The sequence below is a fragment of the Cygnus olor genome, chromosome 9, assembly GCF_009769625.2.
Source record: "Cygnus olor isolate bCygOlo1 chromosome 9, bCygOlo1.pri.v2, whole genome shotgun sequence".
Classification (NCBI taxonomy): Eukaryota; Metazoa; Chordata; class Aves; order Anseriformes; family Anatidae; genus Cygnus; species Cygnus olor.
Genome location: NC_049177.1, coordinates 9,226,969 through 9,253,790, shown reverse-complemented (window position 1 = coordinate 9,253,790; position 26,822 = coordinate 9,226,969). Strand labels below are relative to the sequence as shown.

General features: G+C 42.6%; 1 protein-coding gene across 4 annotated transcripts; it reads left to right on the top strand.

Annotated features, from left to right (window-relative positions):
- The first annotated feature begins 1,988 nt into the window (after window positions 1-1,988).
- On the top strand, window positions 1,989-26,217 carry PROC (protein C, inactivator of coagulation factors Va and VIIIa). 4 transcript variants are annotated; one of them, XM_040567653.1, is made up of 10 exons: window positions 1,989-2,160; window positions 3,248-3,331; window positions 3,709-3,869; window positions 4,605-4,629; window positions 5,169-5,279; window positions 5,967-6,107; window positions 6,485-6,594; window positions 7,545-7,662; window positions 12,454-15,845; window positions 18,062-19,838. In XM_040567653.1, exons 2-9 carry the CDS (start codon window positions 3,265-3,267, stop codon window positions 13,023-13,025), a joined length of 1,305 nt encoding a protein of 434 aa, XP_040423587.1. In that variant the 5' UTR covers window positions 1,989-2,160; window positions 3,248-3,264; the 3' UTR covers window positions 13,026-15,845; window positions 18,062-19,838. The 4 variants fall into 4 exon arrangements, with proteins under 4 accessions (XP_040423587.1, XP_040423585.1, XP_040423584.1 ...); XM_040567651.1 differs by having other exon boundaries at window positions 1,989-3,331; XM_040567650.1 differs by lacking the exons at window positions 1,989-2,160; window positions 3,248-3,331; window positions 3,709-3,869; ... (3 more) ...; window positions 6,485-6,594; window positions 7,545-7,662 and adding exons at window positions 19,859-19,883; window positions 20,016-20,129; window positions 21,293-21,427; ... (1 more) ...; window positions 24,101-24,218; window positions 25,155-26,217 and having other exon boundaries at window positions 13,381-15,845; window positions 18,062-18,222.
- Window positions 26,218-26,822: the final 605 nt, after the last annotated feature.

Genomic DNA, 26,822 nt, shown 5'->3' with positions numbered 1-26,822 from the left:
AAAGAAGCAGCAGAGAGAGAAGGTACGTTTACTCCTCTGATGCAGGTAATTAATTTTGGTCTCTTTTTATTTAGGTGGCAGAAAGCAATAGGAAGAAACTCTTTGCCCCACTCAGTGTGTCATTACTGGGTTATCAGGGCTGCGGTCCTCTTGGTTTGATTGATAGCGATCTAATAGAACTTGGGACAGTGGAATGGGTTGGGAGGGATGTGTGCTGTAAAGATCTTGAAGTACCGATGAGGGTTGGTTTTTTTTTTAAAAAAAAAAAAAAGTGTTCTCTGGCTTTTCCCCATCTTGTCCTGTGTGTTGTTGGGTTGCAGTTCTTACATTTTTTGTTTTTTTTAAATACAGTATAAAGCATCAGGAGAGTTGAGCCATCCAGATCTGCTCCCACTGAATGGGCAACACTGGAAGCAAACAGGTTTAGAACAAGCCCTGTTATTCCTTACTTGTAAAGTAGCTTAAGCATCATAAGGTAAATTCCTTGTTTGGCTGCCCTGTACCTTGTTGGGATTAGTAACTGTGTGCCCTTCTGGGCCTTGGGCAAGCTGAGATATTTAATTCTCATGTGGGCTGAATGAAGATAAAATGGTCATTATAGGTAAAAAATATACTGTAGTTTTCTAGCAACTTCTCTCTGAAGAGTTCCAGCATTTTGCTGTCTTATCAAGTGACCTTTAAGGTAGTAAGTCTAGTGTCTTCACAAGAGAGGAAAAAGTTGAAGAATTTGCATATGACCTAAAAGACACAGCACTTCTGTTGACGTCAGAGTCAGTTGTAGCATACAGCTTTTCCTCAGGGGTGTGGGGAAGGGGGAAGATTTAGGCTTCTTGTCCTCATGAGCAGGTTGGCTACCAGGCTGCCTGAGGAGGAGTAAGAGCAAGTGTCTCCCTTGTGTTAAAAGCCATGCACAGCTGCAGCCTCCAGTGGGTATGCAGTTGAGCAGATAGCAAAAAAATCCAGAAAATTTCCTCTAGAAGAAGAAGAAGGCAAAGCTTTTGACCGCTTTATACACAGGATATCTTTAAACAATGAAGTCTGAAACATCCATGATACTTCTTTGCTTTGGGGAAGTGATTTCCTTCAATTATTCCTGTCCTTAATACTGTGTGAATCGGGACTTTCCACTGTGTTAATTAGAATGACATGGAGCCTCCTCTGTCTTATCAGTCTCTCATGAAGTTTCTCTGTTCCTCTTTACAATCCTGTAGTGCTCCTCAGAAAAATTGCTCTTCTTTTAATGAAAGTCATTTAGAAAGTAGTGAGCCCAGCTCTGTAGTTGTTTAGGTTGAAACAGTTCCCTGGCATGCAAAATTGGGCAAATCTTGATCTATTCTGGAGCATCTTTTCTTGAATCCCCTGCTCCTGGAGTTAAATAATTATGCAAGAACCCAAGTGTGGGCTTTTAAAATACGTATTCTGTGGTAGCAAGAGAAATGGCAAAGGAGGAGTTTAAGAGCCCAAAATGCAAGGGCTGATGAAGAATTAAGTTCGTTCTTTCTGAGTATAAGATAAAAATAAGAAAATGAAAATGTTCATAAAAGGCTGATGTATTGATTTTAAATGCTTTAGGTTGATAGTTGATGAGCTTGTCCTAAATTGCCAACCTATACCAACTCTTGGAAGCAAAAACATAGTGAAAAACATGCAATTTATGTGGCAACAAAGCACTATTTCTAGATAGCCAAGTCAGCTACAAATAGTATTTGTGTAGTAGGTGGAATATATAATAATACACTTGATTCCTGTTAGATTTCCTATTTCGTTTCATGTTGGTCAGGTGTTTCTTAAAACTCAATTTCAGAAAAAAGCCTGCTATCATTAATCTCAGCTGATTTTTTTATTGAGTGGTTGAATTGAGCAGCAAAGCTTCACTGTACACACATCTTTCACAACTGCAGTTTTGGATGCCACTTTTTTTTTTTTTTAGCATGAGTCCGAAATGGATGAACTTAGTGTATTTAAAAAGAGCTTGTTTTTGATAAAGTCCACAGCCAAGTTTGTAAGGGAAAACGAAAAAAGTTTTTCAAGCAGTTGGAGCTGTCCTAAACAGTGTCAGTAGATGTGAGCTGAGATGCTAGAGAAGCCTAGGCTACCTGTTCTGACACTGGGGTGGCACTTTCTCTGATGCGGGATCCAGAGGGACACGTGGTTGTGCAGGTAATTTGCATGAGGATGTCATAGGCTGTATGGCTCACAGAGGTGCTGCTGCAAGAGCTGCCCTCAGAGAAGGGGAGCACTGGTTTGTACCATCTCCGATTTATGAAAATTTCTGAAAAGAATTGTGCTTTTTCTCTAAAATGTTTAATGTTCAAAATGCATTAGAAGATTTTGTGCAGATGAGAGCTAATCCAGTATGCCAAAAGATGCAGCGAGCTGGCACAAGCTTCTTGCCCTGCCTTCTCAAAGCAGGCAGCAGTAATGAGGGTTAGAGGCTTTCACTTCTTGTGGTGGAAACTTTGATGAGAAAGTAATGTGGAAAGACTTAAAAATAGTGATCTCTGTCCACATGGAGTGACTGAGGGCTTTGAGGTGGGGATCTCTCAGAGACTTCAGCACTGGTGTGGTTACACTTTCAATCCGAATATAACCATTACTATTTGCCAGAGAGTCAAAAGAAAAAAACAAACCAAAACAAAACAAAAAAACACCACCACAAAACAGATTTGGAAAAGGCAGAAAGGATGCCTCAACTATTTCACTTTTCTCATACATGAAGGTAAATTGTCAAGCTCCCCCTGAGCTGTGTTTGTTTAATGACTAAAAAGAAAGCACTTCATGTCACTCCGAAGAGTAAATATCTGAAGTTATGGATTAACTAAGTTCCAGCAGAGCTCATGGCGGAAGAATAGATCACGCTGATTCACACTGAATAAAGCAGTAAGTGCTTCAAAAGTATTGTATCGTTCAGGATTTCACAGTACAGCTTTATTTAATGAAGCATAAAGCTTGTAAAAAATGTCTGGTGACAAGGGGAGGATGTTGGGCAGACAAGAAATGTTCTGGGTAAGCTGCTGATGGGTTAAAGGGAACTAGCAAACCAGTCTGGAAGGCCTCTAACGAGTGGCTGCTTTGGAGCCGAAATCAAAGAGAAAATCATGGCACAACACAGCATTCAGTGAGGGAGCTGCTGTGTGAAAAATAAATGAAGGAACTGGCTGAGCTCTGAATAGAACAGTCTCCAGCATGGGGGTTTTGCTGCAGCTCAGTAGTGCAGTCCCTTTCACACCTACCTTCTCTTTTTTAGGGGACTTCTGCTGCAGTATGTGGAAGCTCGTCACCATAGGTGTTCTGCTGGCTGCCTGCTCTTTGCAAGTGTGTAGTACCTCAAGTAAGTTTTCATTTTTCAGGTACTCTTCACCCTCTTCCAATTGCTGCAAGCGTGTTTCTTGCTCCCTGTCGGCGACAGGGAGTGGCTGGAAATGTTCCCATTAAGGGATTTGGATTCCTCTAACAGGTTTACAGACACTGCAGGGCCGTGATGGCTGCCTTGACATAGCGCCCATGAGCCCTGCAAGCTGAGCATCACAGCAGAGGCTTGGGCTTGCTTCTGCAGCACGGCACTGACAGGCCATGTTTTCTAGAGCAAGCTCCTTTGCAGTGCTGGAGAGGGGCTGTTGCTCTGAGAATAGCATTCTTGAAGAAGGACCACTGCCAGTTTTCAGCCAGCTCTCTTCCCTGCTTGTGCTTTCACATTTTTGTTTCCAGTATTTTACAGCTACAAAGATGCAAACCAAGTCCTGAAAATCCAGAAGCGGGCAAACTCTTTTCTGGAGGAGGTCAAACCAGGCTCTGTGGAGCGTGAGTGCAAGGAAGAGCTGTGTGACTTTGAGGAAGCCAGTGAGATATTTGAAACCAGGGAAGCAACAGTAAGTTGCTTCTGTAAGGAGGAATGTAAGACTTAACCAATAGATTGTTTTCTTAAAGTATTGCAAACTGGGACGTGGGAGATCTTGCTGTCAGCCCTCCTGACTCCTAAGGTAGAGACATGTTTTTGAATGTAATTGCTTGACAGAGATTGCCAAGTTATACCATTGCTTGTTTGCACCGCAGCACTTGGTTGCTCATGTCTGTCCCACCTGGCCCAGTTTTGAGTTTTAGGTCCCAGCTAGGTAATCCCAATCCCTGTGTGACCCCATTGGCTATTCTTGCTACCACTGAGTTTCTCCTAGTCCTTCCTATCCTAGATACGTAGGATGAACCAGTCCTTGCTGTCCCTCAGACACCAGATTCTTTTTACAGTCTTCACAATGCCCCTGTTTTGCCTAACTAGGCACAAGTGTGATTTTATTTCAGCAACACAGGTGACTTACCTGGCAGTAAGAGACAAGAAAACAAAGTCTGTAGGGATGTTGAGGGATTGTGGTGCTGATGGGTCTGTGAGCAGGGCAGGGGGGATCTCTGCTGTGTAGGGCCATGCAGTGCATGAATGTTGGGGTTGGCCAGTTTTGTTGTAGTGTATGTTGCTATACCGCCAAGAAGAATTTGACCAACACTGTTGACTAAAATGCTGTGCTGTGTTGGCCGAAGCCATCATACACTTCAAATCCCTTGCTTGTGATAAATATGCTTCTAGCTTTAATATAAACTTTGTTTCTCTACAGCTAAATTTCTGGAGCAAATATGTAGGTAAGTAAAAAAAACTTTCCTAATCATCTCTCTCTGTTTCCTCAAGGTTAGCTGGTACTCCGCCTTCCTGCTGCCACATATCACATACTGATTTATATTTTCATTCTCTTTTATATGGGTTGTGAAAAGAATGTTTTCCTGTCATATTGTATAAGCAACTTCTTAAAAAATTCAGGTGCATCTGTGTCTATCAGTCACCTTCTCACAGCAAGGGCACTGGTCGAAAGTGATCGCTGATACTCTGACCCTGCCTGACATGGGTCCAAAGAGGAGCCCCACCATGGCTCTCCACTTCTGCAGTAACTTGCTTCTGCCCTGTCTGCCACAGGTTTTGCTCTTTTGTTCCCTTCTGCTCGCTCCCTCTAGAGCTGTAATTCAAAACCTAAACAAATGCCCTTGTCTGGGCTAAGACCACAGAGTTATCACCATTCAGTGGCAGAAATGGTGTGTGGTACTTGGGAATCTGGGGAGGATCTGCACATGTTAATGTTTGATCTGAGCTGTGGTTCAAGGGCTGAGTTTTTCTGCCTCTGTTTCAGATGGAGATCAGTGTGAGCCGCAGCCTTGTTCCAATGGGACGTGCAAGGACAATATTGGGAAGTTTTCCTGCATCTGTAACAAAGGCTGGGAGGGAGTGTTGTGCAATTATGGTAATGCTGTCTTTAATCCACGATAAAATAACATTCTTCATGACAGGGATCTCAGTGTATAGCAATCGACACTTCTGGCATTGCACAGTATGCTTGCTTTCATTATTGATGTGACTTCTCTGTTACTTCATGATGTGGTAGAAGGATTATCTGTGCTTATCTAAAGCAAAATGAAGTTTGTGTTGCCATGGGAAGCGTTTGGAGATCTGAGATATCTGTGTTTTACAGAACTATTTCTGATATTTTTGTAAAATGGGATAGGAGTGATGTTACTTTATTTTTTTTATAATACAGAGAAAAAAAACAATCCACTGCAATATTTTATTGTCATTACTGTAACAATGTCTTCCCTAGAGAAAAGCTGCATAGTGTATTTAATTAGGAGTACATACACCATGTGTCATCAATGCTTCCCACCATCTGACTCACACTCAGTGACAGAATTTTCTGTTCTCCAGTCTGCCTGCCCAGACAGTAATGTCTGGGTTCCCAATCTCCCCACTGTCTTATTCTGGACCAAGGTCTGTTTGCTGTCTGAAGGGCCCTAGTGCCATTAAATCCTGCAGCTGTCATCCCAAAGCCACTGTCAGCTGTTGCTCACTTGAATCAAGATGTCATTTTGCCACTTTACCTTCCTGTGACTCTGGCTTTCCAACTTCTCATGCCTCTTGTTCCTTTTTTCCCCAGAGGTGAAATACACCAACTGTTCTGTCAATAATGGAGGTTGTGAACATTTCTGCAAGGATGACCCTGCCAACCAGTGCCGCTATTGCAGCTGTGCATCTGGGTACCAGCTGACGAATGACCATACCATGTGCAAGCCTGTAGGTAAGAGAAGGATGTTCACAGGAGATTTGACAGAGGGTTATTCAAACGTGAAATAAGGGGGGTTTACAGGAGAAGTATTTGCACTGCACTTTGTACTACTTTTCACAACATCCATTCCATGCAGAATTATTCCATGCCTGTGTTTCCCAAATCCATACCCACTTTATGACCACTAATAGTCTAACCTGTGCCTGTGTTTGCATCATGGAGACACACAGAGCAATCTGAAAAGTACCTCCTCTGCAAGCGTTGAGGGAATTCCTTGAAGACAATGGATTGTATCGCCTAGGTTAGGGAGACGGGGGGAATGCTTTTAGAAGAGGTTTTGTGTTGGGTGAGTTGGTCTGTGCTAATTAACTTCTCTGCATCTTCTGTAGTGGAATTCCCCTGTGGAAGAGTGAAAATGGACTACATTGAAGCCAAAGCAGGATTCAATATCCGTCTCATTGAGGGAAAAGCAGGAAGAAGGGGAGACAGCCCTTGGCAGGTAAGGAGAAAAGAATCTTTCACAACAGACAGTTCATGCTGTTCCGGAACAGCTCTGCCTGCCTCCCTATTCCAGGGAGACTCCTACATAGCTAGTTGTGGCATCACGTGACGCTAAGATTCCCTTAGCTCAGCTCTTTCAAAAGCAACCAAAAAGTTGGAGTAACAAGAAGAAATATCTGTTAAGACTCTTGGCCTTGCCATTGTTGTCAAGTTTTTTACCTTGCCGAGAATGTCAAGAGAGAGGATAGTGATGACAAATACCTGCTTTGTCACTCCATGCTGGGGAATGACACTTAATCACTGCAGCTCATGCTGCCTGATGCCCACTCCAGGTATTGTAACAGCATTATTGTAGGAGTGTGAGGTAATCTCTCCTCTTCTGCAGGTATCTGTTTTTATAAGCCTTGCCTGTTGTAAATTCACGTTAGCAGATTTAATCAGCTAAATAAGCCATAGCTTAGGTTGGGATGTCACAGAGAAAGAGGAGACCTTGCAGAGCATATTATGGAACTAGTGAATGCATACAATCAGAGCCTATCTGTCTCTGACAGTAAAGGCCTTTTTACACCATCAAATGAGAATTGCAGCCTGAGATGACACACTGTCTTCTGGTGTTCTGTGCACACAAAAATAATCCCCTCATTTGAGCTCTGCCTTTCAAAGTTTTGGAGTACCAAAGTGCTTTCTTACAGTGACCAGCATAGTCCTCTGCTGGTTTGGATGAAGCCAGCCTTCATTTGGGAAGAATATTCAAAAATTTTTGTGGGTGTTCCACTGAGACCTTATTTGCAGTGCTTTTGCTCCACTGTAGAGCTTTGGCTTCAATGAACATGACATGCTTTGGAGCTTGATGCATCTGTACATTTTGCAACCACAAAGAAGAATGTGTACCATATTTTGTGAGCCATGCTTCCTGCAGTGTCAGACCTCTCTGTTTCTTTGTTTCAGATTATGCTCCAAAATAGCAAAGGGAGATTTCTGTGTGGGGGTGTTCTCATCCATCCATCTTGGGTCCTAACGGCAGCACACTGCACTGATTCAGGAGAGGGTCTCAAAGTAAGAATTGGTATGGAAAAAAATCCATCCCTTTTTTTTAAATACAACTCTTTAATTCCCAATGTTTATCGTCTCAGGAGAAAGACCAGCAGGTTATAAAGACAGAAGTCCTGGATGCCGGAGTGGATTGTCTAGGAAGTATTTAATATGCACCTCAGCATAAAACAAAAAAGATCAGTAAAACCACCTGATTTCATTTGAGCCTGTATCAGCTTTACTGTGGAAGTGGGCTGATGTCTTCTGAGCACTGTTGACTGTCTATAGAGTAGAAAGACTAAAAAGTGCATTTGGGGAAATCTCTTCTGCTTGTACTTTTCTGTTGATGAAAGTATTCAAGGTTGTTCTAGTACTGAAAAAAAAAAAAAGCCCCCCTTTACAAAACGTATATGAAGTCTTGAGCTCAAGAGGAGAATGTCACAGTGCCTCTTCCTGCCTTTTGATACGTTTGAACAACATTACTTCAGAGAGTTTTAGCAGAGCAGGAAAGGCACTGCAGCAACACTGCCATTACTGGCATTGCTGCTCTTAAGCATGAGAAAACCTCTGCTGAATACAGTACTAATTCTCAATTAACAAACAAAAATAATCAGTGTTCCATTCACATTTAAGTAGAAATTCTTTTTCAGATTAGTATTTTCTGTCTACTGTTGATGACATTACAGACATAACAGCTCAATTCCTTTCTTTCTCCTTTAATGAAGAGAGGTTGTTCTCAGTAATTGGGAAAGTCCTGGAAATGTGCTGTCTGTATGCATGTTCCATATATACTGTGGATGTGCAAACATTTGAGATGTGAGACACTAAGGCACGTGTGGGTGGAAGTGTTTATGTCCATCATCCATTGTTCAACGTACAGGATGAATGTAAAAAACCATGTGATATACCCTTGTGACCTTTTAGAGCCAGAATATTCACCTTTTCCAAAGAGGGACATCAAGTAGAAGTGAATGTGCTAGCTTGGAAATAGGCGTGCAGACTGCACATCCCCAAGCACTTCCAGTTACTGCTGAGTAGTTTTCTTCCCTGTGAAGTGATCACTTAACATACATATATTCAGTTACAGTGAGGCCCAAGAAGAGGGAACCTGTGCAGGTAACTTGGTAAAGAGTCTTGGAATGTTTTAGGGAAAAGCAATCGTCAGATGTGGTGTTTGAATGCTCAGTGGTGCTAGATGTAGCTTTGATGTAACTTGAAGGAGAAATACTGAGGCTCCACCCTGCCTCATACTGCAGGTCCTGGTAGAGATCTATGCAGTGTGACAAGCTTTCAGCTGGGGTAGAGTGCCCAAAGATCTCTCTGCAGGAAAGAAATAAGGGGTGGTATCCATCAAGAGAGTCATGTGGTAACCAAATAAAAAGATGGAGCATAAATGATTTTCAGTGGGCAAAGAAAATTGTCAGCACTTGAGAACCATGGTTTGAGAAGATCAATTTTTTGGTTGAAATAAAACTCAAGAAACACTTCACATACAAATTTGGGCTGAGCATACAGAGTAATTTACAGCGTGAGGATAATCACCAGTAAGGGCTCAAATTTCTCCCCCTCTCCCAGCTGCCCAAAAGACCTTCCTTGTTAATAGAGGAAGAAGCAAGTGTGTGGCCATAGACTGAGTTATCACGTATGAGAGAACCCCTCTCGTTAAATCTCGAGGAATCATACTGTGGTGAAATAGAAACCACATAAGGGTCCTCTAGTGTTGTTTGGGTTGGTGGAGAAGAGGTGGGCATGTGGAACAGATGTCCCTGGTCAGGAAGAAAGGAATTTTTTAAAGATTCACCTAAGCATCACGTGTTTGTCCTTTTACATGTACCTTTTGGGCATTTTGCTGCAACTAAGAAAGCAGTCCTCATCAGAGGAGGACACATGTTCTAAACTGTAGAGATATCCACCATTAAGACCATGAGATACATGGAACAGAGTTTTGAATGGACACATTGCCATGCCTGTGAGGGCGGATGTAAGCCCGATGACGGTAGTGAATGTGTCTGTATCAAGACTGCACAGGTGATATTAAACCTGCCTCCATCAGTCTGGGATGCCCATCAATGTTACGGCCTCGTCCTGCTGCACCTTTCTGCTCACGATCTGTAAGAGTGAAACTGGAGGGGAGGCTCGCATGTGGGTTTGCGCTCGTGAGCTTGGAGAGTAGCCTTGTAGCAGGATTCACATGGCTTCTTAGTGTCTGAAATGGAGAATCATAGAATCATAGACTATCCTGAGTAGGAAGGGACCTACAAGGATCATTGAGTCCAACTCCTGGCACCACACAGGTCTACCCAAGAATTCAGACCATATGACTAAGAGCACAGTCCAAATGCTTCTTAAACTCCAACAGGCTTGGTGCCGTGACCATGTCCCTGGGGAGCCTGTTCCAGTGCGCAACCACCCTCTCGGTGAAGAACCTCTTCCTGATATCCAGCCTGAACCTCCCCTGTGGCAGCTTGACACCATTCCCTCGGGTCTTATCGCTGGTCACTAAAGAGAACAGATCAGTGCCTGCCCCTCCGCTCCCCCTCGTGAGGAAGCTGTAGGCTGTGATGAGGTCTCCCCTCAGCCTCCTCTTTAGGTCTCAAAGTAGGTGAAGTTTTGGAAGATAAATTTGAGAACATCCCAAATTTCCTTCTTGTGGCTCTTGTTCCTGCATCTCCAGTTTGCATCCAGAAGTGTGTTCCAAGATGACAGGTGAATGTAATCATATCTGCATCATTCAGAATGCCGCCTCTGCCATCAGAGAACAGGTTCCTCATTTGCTCGTTTATGTAGAACGTCACAGCAATATTTTTCTGCCAGCAGCAAAAAGATTATGCTTTTCCTTGGTGTGGGGGAGGAACTGGTTGCTTTTCACACAGGCTTCAGGTTTGGTATATCCAGGTGTGGATAGGAAGTCAGAATGGTATTCTCTTGTGGAGAGGTGAGGGGTGCAGGGGGAGCTGTTGCTACAGTAGCACCCATCTTAGAGCTGTCCCATGCTTGTTCACAGGTGTCTCTCAGGATACAGATAGTCATGGCCGTGCTTGTATACAGAGCACATGAAGCTCCTACACGACTAAACTGCCTTCTTCAAGAGGAGCTGCTCTGACAGTGATCGAGTCTAGAATTATTCCTGAGCCCCAAAGTAGAGATTTGTATCTGTGAAGACAGGAATAAACCCCTGCCTCTTATCCTCGGAAATCTACCAGTCAGCCCCCTGCCGCAGTGGCTGCAGAGTGGGAGAACGTAGCAAGGAAATGTGCTCCCAGGGTGCTGGGACACTGCCACCACAAAGAGGAGATCGCAGAAAAAAATTGATTTGTGTGTGACGGCTTGGTAATAAGAAGCCCTTCAGGCTCTGGTACTGCATGATACAGGTGATCACTCAAGCAGTTTCAGTAGTCTGAGCTGTTTACCGAGGCCTTGTATGAAATGGCAATGGCTGTTGGCAAAGGAACAAGATGAGAGTCTCAGAAATAACTGATCTGGATGTCCAAGATCCAAAGCTGGAGTTACAAGGTCTTTTGAGAATCTGTTTCTGGAACTGCTGTGGATCATAAAGTCCCTATGCTTGGAGACACTCTCACTCTTGTGCAGAAAAAAAAACACAGCAGCAATACCCCATTGACAGGTTCAAGCACAGCAAAAGGCTCCAGAAGACCTTGCTAATGCAAAGTCAGAGGAACTTTAAGGTTTGTGTCTGGAAGGATTAAAGTAAAATTGAAGGAAGTAAAAAGTTAATTGGGGGGGCAACAACTGTGAAGGACAGTATTGTGAAGTACACATTTGAAAAGGTGGTAATGAAGAGCAACTTTGAACTCACCTATAGAGGGACTGAGAAGGAAGAAAGCGTGCCACTGTCACACTCCTGCAGCATGGGCAGAGGTGAGGTGCCAGCCTGGGTGTCCTGCCATCTCGTGTGCTCAGATGCGTGCCTTCCTGCAGCTTGAATGTGCAAAGTGGACAGATCTCCAAAGAAGTATTTTAATCCAGTAAATACTGAAACATGCATTGGATGTAAGCTTAAATGTACTGATGGCACAGTTCAGAAATGCAGCAACCACTGCTAATTGCTTTTTGTGGCTACTACTTCTCATTCTATCAGAGAGATCTTTTCCTGTCTTTTCCAGTGTATCACACACAAATGACTTGCTTTTGCCTTTCTGTCCCTTTTCAACTTAGTTTCCTGCTTACTTTTGCTTGACTGCTTGGCTTATGAGGTGTCCATGGTCATGTAGCACAAATAGAAACTGAGAATCAAAAATTCCTTAAAATACAGATGCATGATTTTAGAACAGAATAGTCTTACCAATCAGTCACGTTTATCCTTTAAATCCTGAAGGTCAGTCAATCTAAACAATGGTTATACAGCAAAAAAAAGTAATGTACTGTTATAAATGTCTTGCTTTGCTGTATGCTTGCTCTCCTTGCTTTTAATGCTGACTCCAAGAAGATTGTTTTCCTTCTCAAGATCATCTCTTCAGTTGAGCAAGTGTACTGTAATAAGAACACAACAGGGCAATACAGAGGCAATTTCAGTCTCCCAACTGATGATCATAGCTCTAGGATACTAATTAATTAAGTACAGTGTGTATTCATGAATTAGGCAAATCTGGAAGGTCTACAATGTGTGCATCAAGTAAAAAACTGTTAACCTATAACATAAAATGAACAAGTGTCTATTTTACAAGCAAATTAAAAACGTGAAGTAGAGTCCTAAAGCCCCATTGTAATACAGGTGCTTTGGTGGCCAAGGTGAAGGAAGGCTCCCTTTGTGTTGACAAATCAGAAGGTTCAGGAGCATCTCTCATCTTCTTGTTTACTCTTCCAGGTAAATACCACCGTCTCCGTACTGAGGCAAATGAGCAAACCATTTGGGTCGATAAATGTGTGAGCCATGAAAATTACACCAAGGAGACCACCGATAATGACATAGCTATGCTGCACTTGGCTGAGCCTGTGATGTATAACAAATATGCGCTCCCTATCTGCCTTCCCACACGGGACCTGGCAGAGCACGAGCTGACAAGGAATGGGAGGCAGATGATAGTGACTGGTTGGGGCAGCACAAGTGATATGGAAAAGAAGAATTACTCAACTCTCCTCAGCTACATCGAGATCCCAATGGTTCCCAGGAACGAGTGTGCACAAGTGATGAGATATGTTATCTCTGACAACATGCTGTGTGCTGGGACTTTAGGAGACAGAAAAGATGCTTGCATTGGTGACAGTGGAGGCCCTATGATCACTAAGTATAAGGATACTTGGTTTTTGGTAGGGCTGGTAAGCTGGGGTGAAGGCTGTGGAAAAAAGGAGAAATTTGGAGTCTACACCAAAGTTAGTCAGTACCTAGACTGGATCCAGCACCACATAGATGAGATGTCACCTTCTTGGAAGGGTTGATTCTGGTACTGCGAGCCTGGAATATTGTGGCTATGTGCCAGTGACAGTATGCAGTGTAATGTACTGTCAGATCTTCAGTATTAAATATTGAGTATATGTTAACCTTGTGTAGTGTTTTCCTTGGTACTTTCTCCAGGTTATGTTGTTTATTTGTAGCATGGTCCTGCTTAGGCCTTATAGAGATAGTAGTACCCTGTTATGCTGAGAGGCTGCACAGCATTGTAGAAAATAAGATAGTCTGTGGTCCAACAAATCTTTTATGTGAAAAATGACTTAAAAACGGTTGGGGTGGGGGGAGAAACAGAGAGATCTATTTAGGAAAAAATGTTTAAAAAATCAACTTAGTGATACAGTTCTGTCATTTCAGCTTTACTCTAACATATCCGCAATAACTGTTGTGGTTTGCTCTGTATTTGTATAGTTTTTCTTTCAACAAAATGCAGTGTTAATAACTTCCTCACTGCCTCCACTCATTCTTGTCTTAATCCAGTGCTTGCACGTTAAGCGATTCAGCAGGTCAGTAGATCTCCATATTTGCTATTCCTTGCAAATCCAGTGCCTGATTTTACTCCACAAGACTTCCTTACAAGTCCTTAGAAGTGGGAACTCTGCTGTTACTCAAAAAGGAGTTTTAATTCCAAACTCTTGCATGCTCTATTTATCCTAATGTCTGTAAATCTCATCTAATCAGCAAGCTAGGCAAACTCTTTTGTTCATTCCTATTCTATTAAACACAATCAGCTGCAGGCTAAATTAGCATTCCTAATACTTATTGATAGATTTTAGTGTGTATGTATGTGTTTGCATCTATATCTATACATGTGTGTATACTAGTAAACAAAGATATATAGCACCAATAAGTTCATAGGAAGTTGCAATAGTCAAAATGAAGTTTAATACAAACACAATTTATACTTGATTTTAGTCTTGGCATATAAGCCTGCTAAATATAATTAATCTTGTAGATATAAGGTGAAACCAACTCTGCTGTAGTGATACAGGTTTCCAACATCTCGGTCAATATTTGGACCCCTGTTTGGATCAGCGAAGAATGTCAGTCTGCTCTTGTGATGAGATTGTTAAATGAAAAAACAACTCAGTTGCGACAAAATTGTATTAGAATTTGTAAGAAATTTAATATGCTATCAGCAAAGAAGTGTAATATCTCTTAAGCTTGTAGGCTTAGTCTCACTGACTTACAAGCTGTTCACATACTTCCTTAGCAATTGCTGCAGTTGATTCATGAATAAAAGAAGCAACAGACAGGCCAAGGGCTTCATGCTGGAGGTAAGCTGCAACTGAAGAGTACATTCAGCCTGTCTCTGTCATCCCTGTCTCTGTCTCTCTTTGTCCCTTTTTTCCCTCCCATTTTTTAATTGGTATTGGACATAAGGATCTACATGGCAAAGAATTACACTTCTTTGAGTAGCAGCCTTCCAGACAAGGCCTGTACCAAGAATACAAGCTTCTGAAAAGCCTGATATTGCTACACATTGAATTACAAGGAAAAACAGTATTGTGTTCAAAGCTAGTAAAGCATGGGTTTAATTAAAGGCAGAAATCATGATGTTACTGAATAGCTGTGATTATTACCAGGCAATATTTGCCTTCCTGCAGGTGACTGCTACGAATCCTCCTACACACTCACAGGTTTACATATTTCAAAGAGCAGCTTATGTATTTCCCAGATCAATTGATCCTACCTACTGAAAGAAGATGGAGTGTCAGAAATCTTCTATAAAAAGAAACAAATTCTCCTGAAGAGCATTGTTACAAAGAAATGGCTTTTATTGTTGGAGGATGTTTTTAATGACTTTTTAGTTCAAATACATGTGTATGTGTGTAGAAACACAATTTTCTTTTTATTTTGGATTGCAAGTCAGTTTCAGAGAAGCCAGAAGGTTGTCTCTCCTCTGTCAATATTTGTGAGTGGTTAATGATCAACCTCTTGACCTCGTGGCTGTTCCTGGTGTGCATCCAAATATCTCTTCTGTCTTTCCCTAAAAATAAAAAAGAAAAGAAAGAAAGTGAGTATAAATGCATGCTTCTATGTAAAAGTGAATGCATTCTGAGCCTGTTTTTTGGAAGATGACACAGATACCAAAGAGGTATGTGCTGTCAAGCCCCCATAAATTATTCAGCCTGTGAAGGTAATGTGAAGAAATGCAAACTTCTCTCATGTAATTTTTACTGCCAGGTATGTGGTAAATGGTTTCCTAATTGGAGTTTGCAGCTGTGATCTTACTTGACAGGACCATCAGGAACTGCACAACAGCCACTGCTGTTAGAAGCTGCTGACTGAAGCATGCGGCTCAGACCTCAGCCTGGGATCCTTTGCAGGCTAAACAGGGCTGTCGCTGGAACTGGCTTCTGCTCAGTTTGGGCCTGATCCAAGCCTGCCGTGTTCATCGCAGCTTTTTTATTTCTTCTGTGGGCTTTGGATCAGACCCTGTGCCACTTCCTGGGCTAGGTCAATCTGTGCATTTTGCCTTGCAAACTCTTGGGATTCCTGTTAGAGTGTGCAACATCAGTGTTAGAGAACAATGGAAATCCCATTGCAAGGAGCTCAGTAGAATTTGCTTTCTTTCTCCCCTCTTTCTCCCTTCTTTTACCCTCTTGCTTGCACTTCATTTTGTCTTTGTCTTGTTTGCAGTCTAATTCACCCTTGCTGGTTTTGTGACCATATACCAATTTCATTCACCTTTCCCCTCTGAAGGAAAGTCAGAGTTTTCCGAATGCTCAGTAGAATGGAGAGCAGTTCCTCGCTTGTGATGTTTCTCCTATTAATGTGCTCTGTCAACAGCAGCTGTCCATATTCAGGTAGGTGCTTCTGATTTACATTTTTAACCTAATTGTTTTCTTGTGAGAATCTCAGCACAAGGTCCTACAGGTTAAAGAAACACTTCTTGAAATACATCAGAGAAAAACGAGTACTTGTGTGTATTTCTGAGAGAAATCAGCCTTTCATAACTTCCTTCTTAGACCACTATCCTGTTTTTCCTGTATCCTTTTGTGACATTGGAATCAAAATCTGAATTATTATTTGCATGGCGATGTTTTTAAATTTGGGAAGCTAAAATTAGGCATTTTCAACATGTGTTCTCGGACGAATGTTGATTTTACTACAGTTATACAAGATTTGGAAATGGTTTCAGAGAGCTTTAGAGCACGTGTGAGAATGTGCAGGATCTCATAGGTCATTATGGCCATCCTTGCAGAGGGAGGAGGAGCAGAAGAAGATACCAGTAGTAGAAGTGGTATCTGCAAGTCAGAGGGCTTTACAACAGGGATATCCTCTATGTGATGGTACTTAAAACTGGTAGATCCCTTAAAGATTACTGCAGAACTCAAAGGGTGATAAAAGGTTATTTCACTGATCCAGGTGAAAGACAACTTTGCCTTTACTGGACATCAGGATCTGTCCAAAGCTTTTGTCACATAAGAGTTACCGTGGGCTGTTTCTAGACGCCTAGAAATGAAGCATTGATATTATTCTAGAGTTTCAGTCATTGCTGTAAATACTGATCCTGCAACTGCAAAGAAATGTGTGAACTTATGGTCCACCTGCAAAAGTGGGCTTGTTGTCAGAGAATGAACTTACTTCTTAAAACACTTCTTACCATCAATTTTTCACGTTTTTTCACAGATGGATGGGTTTTAAATATAGATCCCCACTTCTGGACATCTAACAGAAAGACAAAAATCTCCTTCTACTCTAAGTAGTGACTCAGGGCTCAATTCAGTCACCACATGTAACTGTCTGGAGGTATTTGAGATGGCACCTGGTATCAGTACATCCACAAGGGCTGCACGAGCCCTCACTTTCCTTCAGAGCATCCTGGCTGGACAATCCTGGAGTCACTGTGCTTCAGCTTGAGATGCAATAGCAAAGGCTTGGTAGCAGGAGCAGGAGATATATGGGGAGGACCTTACTGCTGTATTCCCTCTTCTGGCCACTCTTTGCTTAATTTGTTGGCACTAATAGCTGTTGAGCCATTGCAGCAGATAGCTTTGTGCAGTGAAGTGGAAATGAACTGAATATAAGTACAAAACTGACACTTTATGTATTTATTTTAATGAAGGAGTGGCATCTGTATTATTGTGTCCACAGTAGCTACCTGGAAAGTCTCCATTACTGAACATCTAAAAAAGGTGACATTGAATAGAAATCAAATTTCTGCTTTCAGCTTTATTTCCACATGCACACGCAGCCAGACAACTAGTAATCACTGTGAATCAGGAAAGAGTTAGGCAGAAAAATACAACCAAGCTCCAAAGAAGCTGCAATACTCAGGAGTCTTGTGGGGAAAAAATATTCCTGTGCTAGTCTACAAGTCTCAGTAGTGAACCAGCAGGTTCTTGCTTCTAAATGTCATTGCCCAGGCTGGGGCAAGGTGTCTGAATTCCTCCAACAAGCGGCACAGAGGTGTGAAGCTTCTGAATTAATGGAAGCTGCTCTGCAATTGGGTCTCTTCCTGAGACACAGCCAGTGCTGCTGGTGCTGTGACAGGGCATGCTGACAGCCACAGCTTGACTGCCACAGACTTGCAAATTACCTAAGTTGAAACACAATAATAGGTTTTGTGGTTTGTTTGTTTTTTTTTTTCCTTATGAGGGTGATCAAATCTTTAATATAGCAACAGATTTTAGGGATAGGCTTATATAACGTTTTTAAGCCCTTTCCACAGGAGAAAGCAAGCTAAGAATATCTAGTATTATTTCACTTAGTAAATCTTCAGTTACAATGCCTGTGATTGGCACAGTTTAAAAAAAAAAAAAAAAGCAAAAAACTCAAAGTCATGGATCTGGTTCTTTTAAATGAGCTGGATCATTTAAATCCATTAAAATAAAGCTTAAACTGCCTTTGGTTAGGACACAGACTAATTTTATTTTCAGTTGTGCTGTTTACATAGCTTGCTTTTTTTTTCCCTATACTTTATTTTGTTTGTCTAACTGAAAGCATGCATGGCTATTAGTGTAATGATGCAGGTTTGTGGTCTTCCATTGTCATTAACTGTTTGATTTTGTTTTTCTAGTGTTCATGACAAGAGACAAAGCACATGAGGTGCTGAAAGTCCAGAAGCGTGCTAACTATTTTCTGGAAGAGATTCGTCCAGGGAACTTGGAGAGAGAATGCAATGAGGAAACGTGTTCATTTGAGGAGGCTAAGGAGATCTTCCATTCACAGGAGAAAACGGTGAGGAAACTAATGGTGAGATACAAGAAATTGCCCTCAGCAAGACTCCACCAAAAGATAAACCGTGTACTCTAACGGCAACTGACTTACCAATAGGAAAAAATATTCTATCCTTTTTATTTTTGTGTATTACTCAAAGTTCCCACTATCTAATCAGCTATAAAACCACAATGCAGAAAATGTGTGGAGGCAAGTTGGGCTTAGTTGGAAGGTGTATGGGAAGTGGAGTAGATATTCCTGATGAACTTGCAGTGTGGATATTCTCGTTACAACGTAACACTGGTTTACTCTGGGACTACATGGTCCATTTGCCTTAATCTTGTTCTGAAAGAGGTAATTTTTGTGTCTTGCAAAAGTTAAAATGGCATTAATTGCTTCACTCTTACTGTCCCCAGTTAACCAGCACATTTAACCGATGTCTGCACTGTTGAACAGAGGGGCTTTCTCAGCAGCTCTTTGCTTAAAGGAGTTCACACATTGCAGCACTTAGCTTCAGGCATCCAGTCTACAGGACTGTCCAGAACACTGCAAGGAGCCTGGGCTGCTTTCTGGGTACAGGGTGCCCAGGGGCACCCTTTCTTTTTCACCTACCCTTTCTGGGCAGGTGCCTCTGACAAGGGCCTTGGAAGATCCGTGCACTGGAGCTGGAAAAGCTGCTGCTTCAGACTGGAATTCTGGCCCTTGCCAGATCCTGGCAAGCTTACAGCTGCAAGCAGGCAGAGACGTTCACTTGGGACCCACCTTGGGAAACCTGCTAGCTCTGACAGGCACCAGCAGCAATCCTGGCGAAGCTGCTGCAGCCTATGGCCTGACTCTGGCAGGTTGGTCCCTATGGATTCTGCAGCTTCGTAGTCAGGACATAGTCAATCAAGGCAGTCTGTGAGATCTTGTTTTCTAAGCAAGTGCTGTAATTATCAGGTTGTTAGATAAATGTTAACACAATTCCTTTAAAGTATACAAAACTTACTTAAGTCAGAGCCTCAGTCCACGAACATGATTCTGGCATTTTCAGAGGGCACCTCCTTGATCATGATCATCAGATCCCTCAAATCTGATCCAAATCAGATCCTCCAAGGGAGGAGCACCTTGGTCTCATGGCCTCCTAGCACCCAGCTGGGAGGTGGGGCTCCAGGCCTTCTGCTGGGGACCTTTCTGCTGAAGCAGGAGTTGGAACTGCAGTTTTAATTAGAGGTGCCTGATTTCTCTCTACCCTGAGTTACTTAGGTGGCATCTGCTTAGCAGGTAGTACTATGCAGTAGAAATGGCTCTTAAGAGTGAAGCAGTTGATGCTGAGGGTCTTGCATGGGCACATTTTGGGTAGAAGGTGCAGGGGGTACATTTCAAACTACTAGGATAGTGCCACAGACCTTTCACTGGCTGGAGGATTTATGGGTCTAAGCTTTGTTTGATTTTCATCCCAGTACAATCCAGTTTATGCATTCTGTGGCTGATCTGAAGAGAGCTGCATGGGGTTGATCAAGAGATCTGCTTCAAGAATATATTTCATTGTTCTAATCAAAATCTTATCATGCGCCCTAGATAGACTGTTTTCTAAATGATAAGTAGCCAGTATGGCCATTTAATGATTGGTTTTTATTTATTTATTTTTATTATTATTTGTGATTTTTTCTTGCAGATGGAGTTTTGGTTCAATTACAAAGGTAGGTATAAAAGGAATTTAAAAAAAAATCTATTTATTGTGTTCCTTCTGGATACAAAGAATTATGTGGAAGTTAAAAAACAGACTTCTCTTAATTCCTGGAATTACGCTATGGCTTGTTTCTTCTTCTTAGGTTTAAATCCATGTAGTACAAATCCCTGTAAAAATGGTGGAGTCTGCAAAATAAGACACTACAATTACTTTTGCATCTGCCCCCCAAAATTTGGAGGAGACAACTGTGAAGAAGGTGAGTACAGGAACACACACTTTGACATTCTTTGTGAAGGAAGGGTTAAGGCTGGAATTTGCTCCTTGGACACTTGAGCTGAACCTTTACACAAGCTTTTTCACTGAGGTTATCAGTGTTGACTTCATGTGTCCCATACATATCTGGTCTGCTGTTTAAGATTAACACATTAAAATGGTGGTTTTGGACATGGCACTGGGGCAACACCATCCTAGAAAGGGAGTCACGACAGTGTCTGTAGCTCCTTCTAGCTGTGTTGTGCAGTGGAGGGTGGCACAGCCTGTGTCACACAGCAGCTGCAGTTCTGGGCTCTTGCTGATCTTTGCAAGCCTAGAGGAAAGCACATGTCCATCTCCCATCTTCGCCCAAGAAAGGGCAGGGAATTAGTTATTTTTATCACTTTAGGGTGATAACGAATTCAGCAACTCCATAGAAGCCTGCACTGGCGATCTTTCATGGTGAGGCCCTATATTTCATGGTGAAGCCCTATTCTCTTTTTAATTTTATTGAGTAAATCCATCAGACAAATTAGCCAAAGCTTGTTGTAAAGAACAACAACAAGCAAAAGAAAATAAATTCTGTATTTATGTTGTAATGTGAGAATGATGAGGAATGAAATAGAAAAGTCGCACATCTCTTACCAGATTCTTGGTCCTCTGAAATACTATGTCCAGTCTGCAAATGACTGAAGCATGAAATCACGGAAGTGGAAACTACAAGTCATAAATAAGTTTTCCCCAAGACTTGGCTTCCCACCAAAATACTCAGCTCTTTAAATCTGCTATAATACAGTAGGAAAGGTTTGAAGAAGGATCAAAAGTGGATGCATGTAGAAGCGTGGGGTCTTCCAGGCATGTTATTGCTCCTGCTTTACAGGCAGAAAGGCCTAGAGCTCAGCTGTGGCCTCGGAACAAAGCAGGCAAATAAATAATAAAATGGTACAAACAGGAGAACTAAAGTAGACATACGGCAACGTGCTTGTTTTACTACACAGATCAGGGTGTTTTTTTTCTGGGCCTGTGAGTAGTTCCTGCTGTTTCCATTCCAGTTTTCAGCAGTTTTTTCCCTACGTTCTGACACAGTTCCTCCCTAGTGCTAGCAGTGACGAGCTGCTCAGGCTCTGTTGGCAGCACTAACCCAGAGGCTGCCTGTCCCCTTCACAGAAAAGTTCGAGTGCTGGTATAAGAACGGTGGGTGCTGGCAGTACTGCAGGGACAGCAGTCACTCCTTTCATGTGGAATGCTCCTGCACAAAGGACTACACCCTGCATGAGGATGGGAAGAGGTGCGTGCAAGCAGGTGAGGTGTGATCAGCTCAGTTGCATTAGGTAAGGCGCAGATTGGCAGGCGCTGCCTTTTCTTTTTCTTTTCACTAGCTGTAGAAGAGCTACACACTGTGTAGCTGCTTTAACGCATAGAAAAAGTCAGTTTTATTTACCTTTAGTATTACGGTGCACCTTAGGTTTTTCTCTAACGCAGTGCCCCCCTGAGCAAGCAGGGGCCCAGGGGCAGCAGCATAGCCTCAGAGCCATTTCTCTGCGTGCCGACGCCACCCTTCAGCTTCCTGAGGAGAAGGGACCCGACTGCAGCGCGGGCTCTGCCCAAGTCCATGTTAGGGCACGAACGCATCGTGTCGCATCGGGCGCTGTGGGTTCCCCTTCTGTCCTGAAGCGAGCGCTTGGCAGGCGGAGCTGTGGTACCAGCCAGGGCTGATGCCGGTGGCTTAGAAGAGGCCTAGCCATGTGCTGGGATTTTCACTAATTAACTTGATGCACCTTGATTGGGTGATTGGGGGGCAGGCGCTTGACATCAAGGCATCCGTGTTGTTTCTGGGCTCTTACAGTCAGTTTGATTTTTTTGATAGGAAAAGTACTGCTTTTGTGTGACACCACACCAAGCAGCCTAAGCTCAAAGCTTTTTTTTTGCTCCCTCCAGGACCCTTTCCATGTGGCCTGATTAAAGCCAGGCGTGCCGTGCGAGAGGAGCCTCTGGGGCAAACAAGGATCCCAAGGGAGCTGAGGAACGATGTGGCCACGTGGAATGAGAGCATGGCAGGAACAGTCAAGCCCTCTGAGATGGAGCTAAGCACTGTCAGGGAAAATGAAACATTAAAGGATGCTTCTGAGCAAAGCACAATCATGGAGGAGGCTGCTGGACCAAAGGAGGTGGAAGTAGATGCTTCCAGCTGCACCGAGACGCCGGTGGACTCTGGCACCCAGAAGCAGCTGGGGCAGGAGGGGGCTACCCCTGAGCACGCAGCCACGGAGGGGACAGCCAGGCCTGGGCTGCGGTGGAGTGAGCCACCCCAGGGCCCTGCACAGCACAACGAGACCACAGCAGCTGCTGCCAGGCAGGAAGAAACAGTGGAAAATGCTTCTGGGCAGAACCAAACAGGGCAGAGCATGTGCCAAAACGAAACCGGGGCAATTCAAACCATGTGCGATGGGCTTAATGAGAGCAGTGACACCACAAACACTTCAGGCATGGCTCAGCACAACCAGCCAAACATCAGCTCTACCTCAGAGCACGACGGCTCCAGGATAACCGGAGGAACGTTGTGTCATCGCGGACATTGCCCCTGGCAGGTAATAAATACCAAAACAGAATGCTTGCTTTCTGTATCGTGGGGACCATCTGTTGCAGGTTTCACCAATCATTATAAGCATGTGTGTGTTTTTTTTTTTTTTTTTTTTTTACAGAAAAGTATGTTACCTATAGAGGTAACATACTTCTCAAACTTCTGTAGTTCTTTTCGAGCGTATACATTTTAGTTGTCATCTTCATCACTCTCCCTTGTCCCCAGCATTGTCTTCTGCACTTCTGTGTTCAGAGTTTAGTACGCTCTCTCTTAACTAAATAAATCAGATCTTTTCTTGCTCTGTTAATCAGATTCTTTGTTTCTGAGGCTCTTGATGCTTGACTCCTTTTGGAACGGCTGATGGTATGTTCACAAAAGTTTTCTGTCACCAGGTGAGACTCGTGCACTGAGCTTTTCATACTTGTTACAGGTAAGAAGGTAAAACTGAGGGATCCAAACTGAAGGCAAGTGGCATGTAGCAAATTGGGGAACTTGGCTGAAGTGTTTCCCTTATTTCCATTATTCTGCTTTTTTCATGTCCTTCGTTATTACTAATTTTTGCTTATTTATATTGCCTCCATTCCTTCAGTATACTTTTTTATTTCTGGGCTTCTGCTTAGAAGGGTAACATACTGATGTAAAAAAAACCTGAGTTCTGTCAGTCAGTTTTATTGCTTTAATTTGACATTTTTCCCTTTCCATACATCTGGAGGTGTTTCACAGGTGGACCAATAATATGCTCAACGTGTAAGGACAGTGCACTCATTTTGCACTCTTGCAAGCTGAAGCATCACTACCAACTGTGTTGGTTTCCACCATCTTACACACGTCTAATAAGAAAGCTACCCCTTGCCACTTAAGCAAATGAGCCCTGATTTTGGGGTGCAAGAGGGGAATATGGGCTGAATGCTTGCTGAAGCATAGTTTCTTCTTCAACTACAGTGTGTTACCACTACGGAAGTTTTAAATTTACATTATCTCAATTAGGGGGAGTAGATTTTTTTCCCCCCTTCTTAAGAAGGATCTTTCAAACACTTTTCATGCTTGCTATTTATCTCCTAAGACAGAATTTTCCAGGTTGTTTTCTTTCTTTGCTACTTTTCAGTGTTTTACTCTAGCACTATTGGTCAGAATTAGAAGCATTACAAGCACCCAGAATTAAGTCAATATGGCATATGTAAAACATGATGTTACTCTAGGCACTAGACCAAACTGTTGCTGCTTTTTCTACCATTTGATGATTAACTTCTCTGGACCTGCAGAGTACCGATAAGGTCATCGTAAGCTTCTGCTCTTCACAGCTTTTTGATTCATTAGTCTTAGTGTCATCATCTTTGCTAGATGCACTGTAGCTGCACTGATTAATAACGCTTTGCTCCTCTTCTTCCATACAGGTTTTGATCCGAAATAGCGGAGGAAACGGTTTTTGTGGAGGGAGCTTAATCAACAGCCGCTGGGTGGTCACAGCTGCTCACTGCCTCGATCTCGTTAGGCCACACCATGTTACCGTGGGTAAGTACTGTTCATGCACTGTATGTTCAATAAACCTAGAGGTAATCTCTTAAAATATATTTTGCATTGTACATAAGCAAGGTTTGGTTGAGAAACAACGAGACCCATCCGAGCAGACTTGGATTTACTCTGCCTCCTCCTTGGCAACAGTTAAGTGTAAAGGTATACAGCTAGTCCCTTGTTTTCACGAGAATTTGACACTGTATGGCAGAAATTTACATTTTTCTGTCTCCCATTTTTGCACACTCATTGTTTGGTGCCCGAGCCATGGCACCTCTCAGAAGGAAGGAGGATGTCTGATGGTCTACTCTCAAGTCAGCTTTAAGATTAATTTCTTACCGAGAGGCCCAGTTTTTATTGCCAAGAACTGCCTCAGAGCAGTACCCTGGTAATGTACTACAGCACAGCTTACAATAGCAGGAGTTAGACGCCCTTGCAGTAGGAGTGCTGCCATAAATACAGTCTTGCGCTTGAAACCTCTGGAAAAGAAATGTGCAACAAGAGCAAACAGAATACAACACTGGTAACTGGTAAGAAACAATTCTTCAGCTTTATCAATGACTGCATCTTAATGTTTGTCATGTTCCTGAGGCCCACTGCAAGGCTAGACAAACTGTTCAAAATACAGTTCCTACTAAAAGGCAGTGACAGGATTTTTGGTAAAATCCCTACACAGGAATTCCTGTTCTCTGTAAATGGTTATTTATCTAGTCAACAACTCTGTTTTGCCCCTAAAGAGCAAACTGGTAAGTTTGATTTGGGGGAATCACCTCTGCAATATAAAAGGTTATTTTACAGAGCTTGCTCTTGTTTTCATCTGTGTCTTCTTGGGACTAAAGGTCAAAGCATTAATCCACTGAACTTCCTTTTAGCCCCCGAGGATACAGTACAGGCCATTTACAGTTCACTTCACATTTTAACTTTTTGTGACCACAGGTGATTTTGACAAGTATCGCAGAGAACTGAACGAACAGAAGATTGGCGTGGAACGGAGCTGGACACACCCACATTACGATTCAAATAACTACAATAGTGACATAGCCTTGCTGTACTTGAGCAGTGACGTTGTTTTTAACGAGTATGTACTTCCCATCTGCCTTCCCAACCCTAACCTGGCAGCTCTGCTGTCTGAGGAAGGCACAGTAGGGATGGTAAGCGGATGGGGTGCCACTCATGACAGGGGTTCAACTCTGCGCTTCCTCATGAAAGTCAGGCTGCCCATTGTAAACATGGACACATGTCAGCAGGTGATGGACAGAATCATTACTGATAACATGTTCTGTGCAGGCTACGCCACTGAAGCTGCAGATGCCTGCAAGGGCGATAGTGGCGGCCCTTTTGTAGTACCTTACCACAACACTTGGTTTCTTTTAGGCATTGTAAGCTGGGGTGAGGGCTGTGCTGAAAAAGGAAAGTACGGTGTGTATACAAGAGTATCCAATTACATTACATGGATTAAAGAGACTGTTGACAGTGTAGCAAATTCAGAAAAGTTTTCCATTAACTTTTCTTAATAGCATCTTTAAAAAGTGTTTTTTTTTATTACAGCGTTTGAGACACTATTCAGGTCCTGTCCTTAATGAACAATTAAGAACGAACAATTTAACAAACTATGGTAAACAGAGACTCATGTATAATAAAGAATTGATCCTTTAAGTACAAAGGAGACAACTGCAACTTTTTCTCTATGTAAAGTTCCTATTAGGAAGGTTTGGGTTTGTTTGGTTGTACTTTTGTTGTTGACACCTGGTTGTGTTTGGTTTTCAGAGAAAGATAAACTTTCTGCTTCTCAAGAATACATTCACATCACAAAAGCAAGCTACGGTTCCTGTATGTGAATTGGTCACTTTAAAAATGACGTGCTTTTCTAGTAGTGTTTGTTCTATGGTTATCAAACACCATGCTGGATACAGTAGTTCAGGATCTATGAAGTTTCATCATGTGTGCAACTGTTACTTCAAATACAATTCATTTTACTAAAATACAAATGCTTTCTGATACGAAAACTTTTGAATAGAATCTTGTATTACAAAGTGCACTGGATAAACTCTAGGAGAGAGAGAGCTCACCCGGCCACCTGGCTGCAGCTAAACAAACAGAAGAATTACATGGTAGAGTTCTGAAAGAAAATTGTTACTTTAATGGGGTGAGAGGAAGAAGGAACTGCTGCAGCTGGTGAGGAAAGGTGTGCAGATGGGGGTGTGTGTCTCACCCAACCAGCTCTGGGCAGAGTACTACAGAAGTGGAACCACAGAACACGGAGCTGCAGGAGCAGCAGACAAACAGAGCTGTCCATTTTCATACTTTTTTTCTAAGGGAAAAAAAATATATTCTAAAGACTCCCTCACCCCCTACACAGTGATGTTATTTAGCTCTCACAGTACATGTTGAAAATCAGCCCTTCAAAGATGAAGAATGTGAACAAGCTTGACTGGGGAGAGAAAAAGAAATCAAAAAAACAACCCACACATATAAACATCTTCCTTTTATGATAGAAAATTTTAACTATGTGCACCTAGCCATTCCTCTAAGAAGCTATTTCTCCACATACCATTAGAAGCGCCACATGCTTCAAACAAGTGCTCAATGACAAAGATGCAGACA

Excerpts from the sequence above, each read along its gene's own strand:
- PROC (XM_040567649.1), top strand. The coding sequence starts at position 15,761 with ATGCTCAGTAGAATGGAGAGCAGTTCCTCGCTTGTGATGTTTCTCCTA. Across the intron at positions 20,130-21,292 it reads AGGAGACAACTGTGAAGAAG|AAAAGTTCGAGTGCTGGTAT; the intron begins GTGAGTACAGGA and ends TCCCCTTCACAG. Across the intron at positions 21,428-22,063 it reads GAAGAGGTGCGTGCAAGCAG|GACCCTTTCCATGTGGCCTG; the intron begins GTGAGGTGTGAT and ends TGCTCCCTCCAG.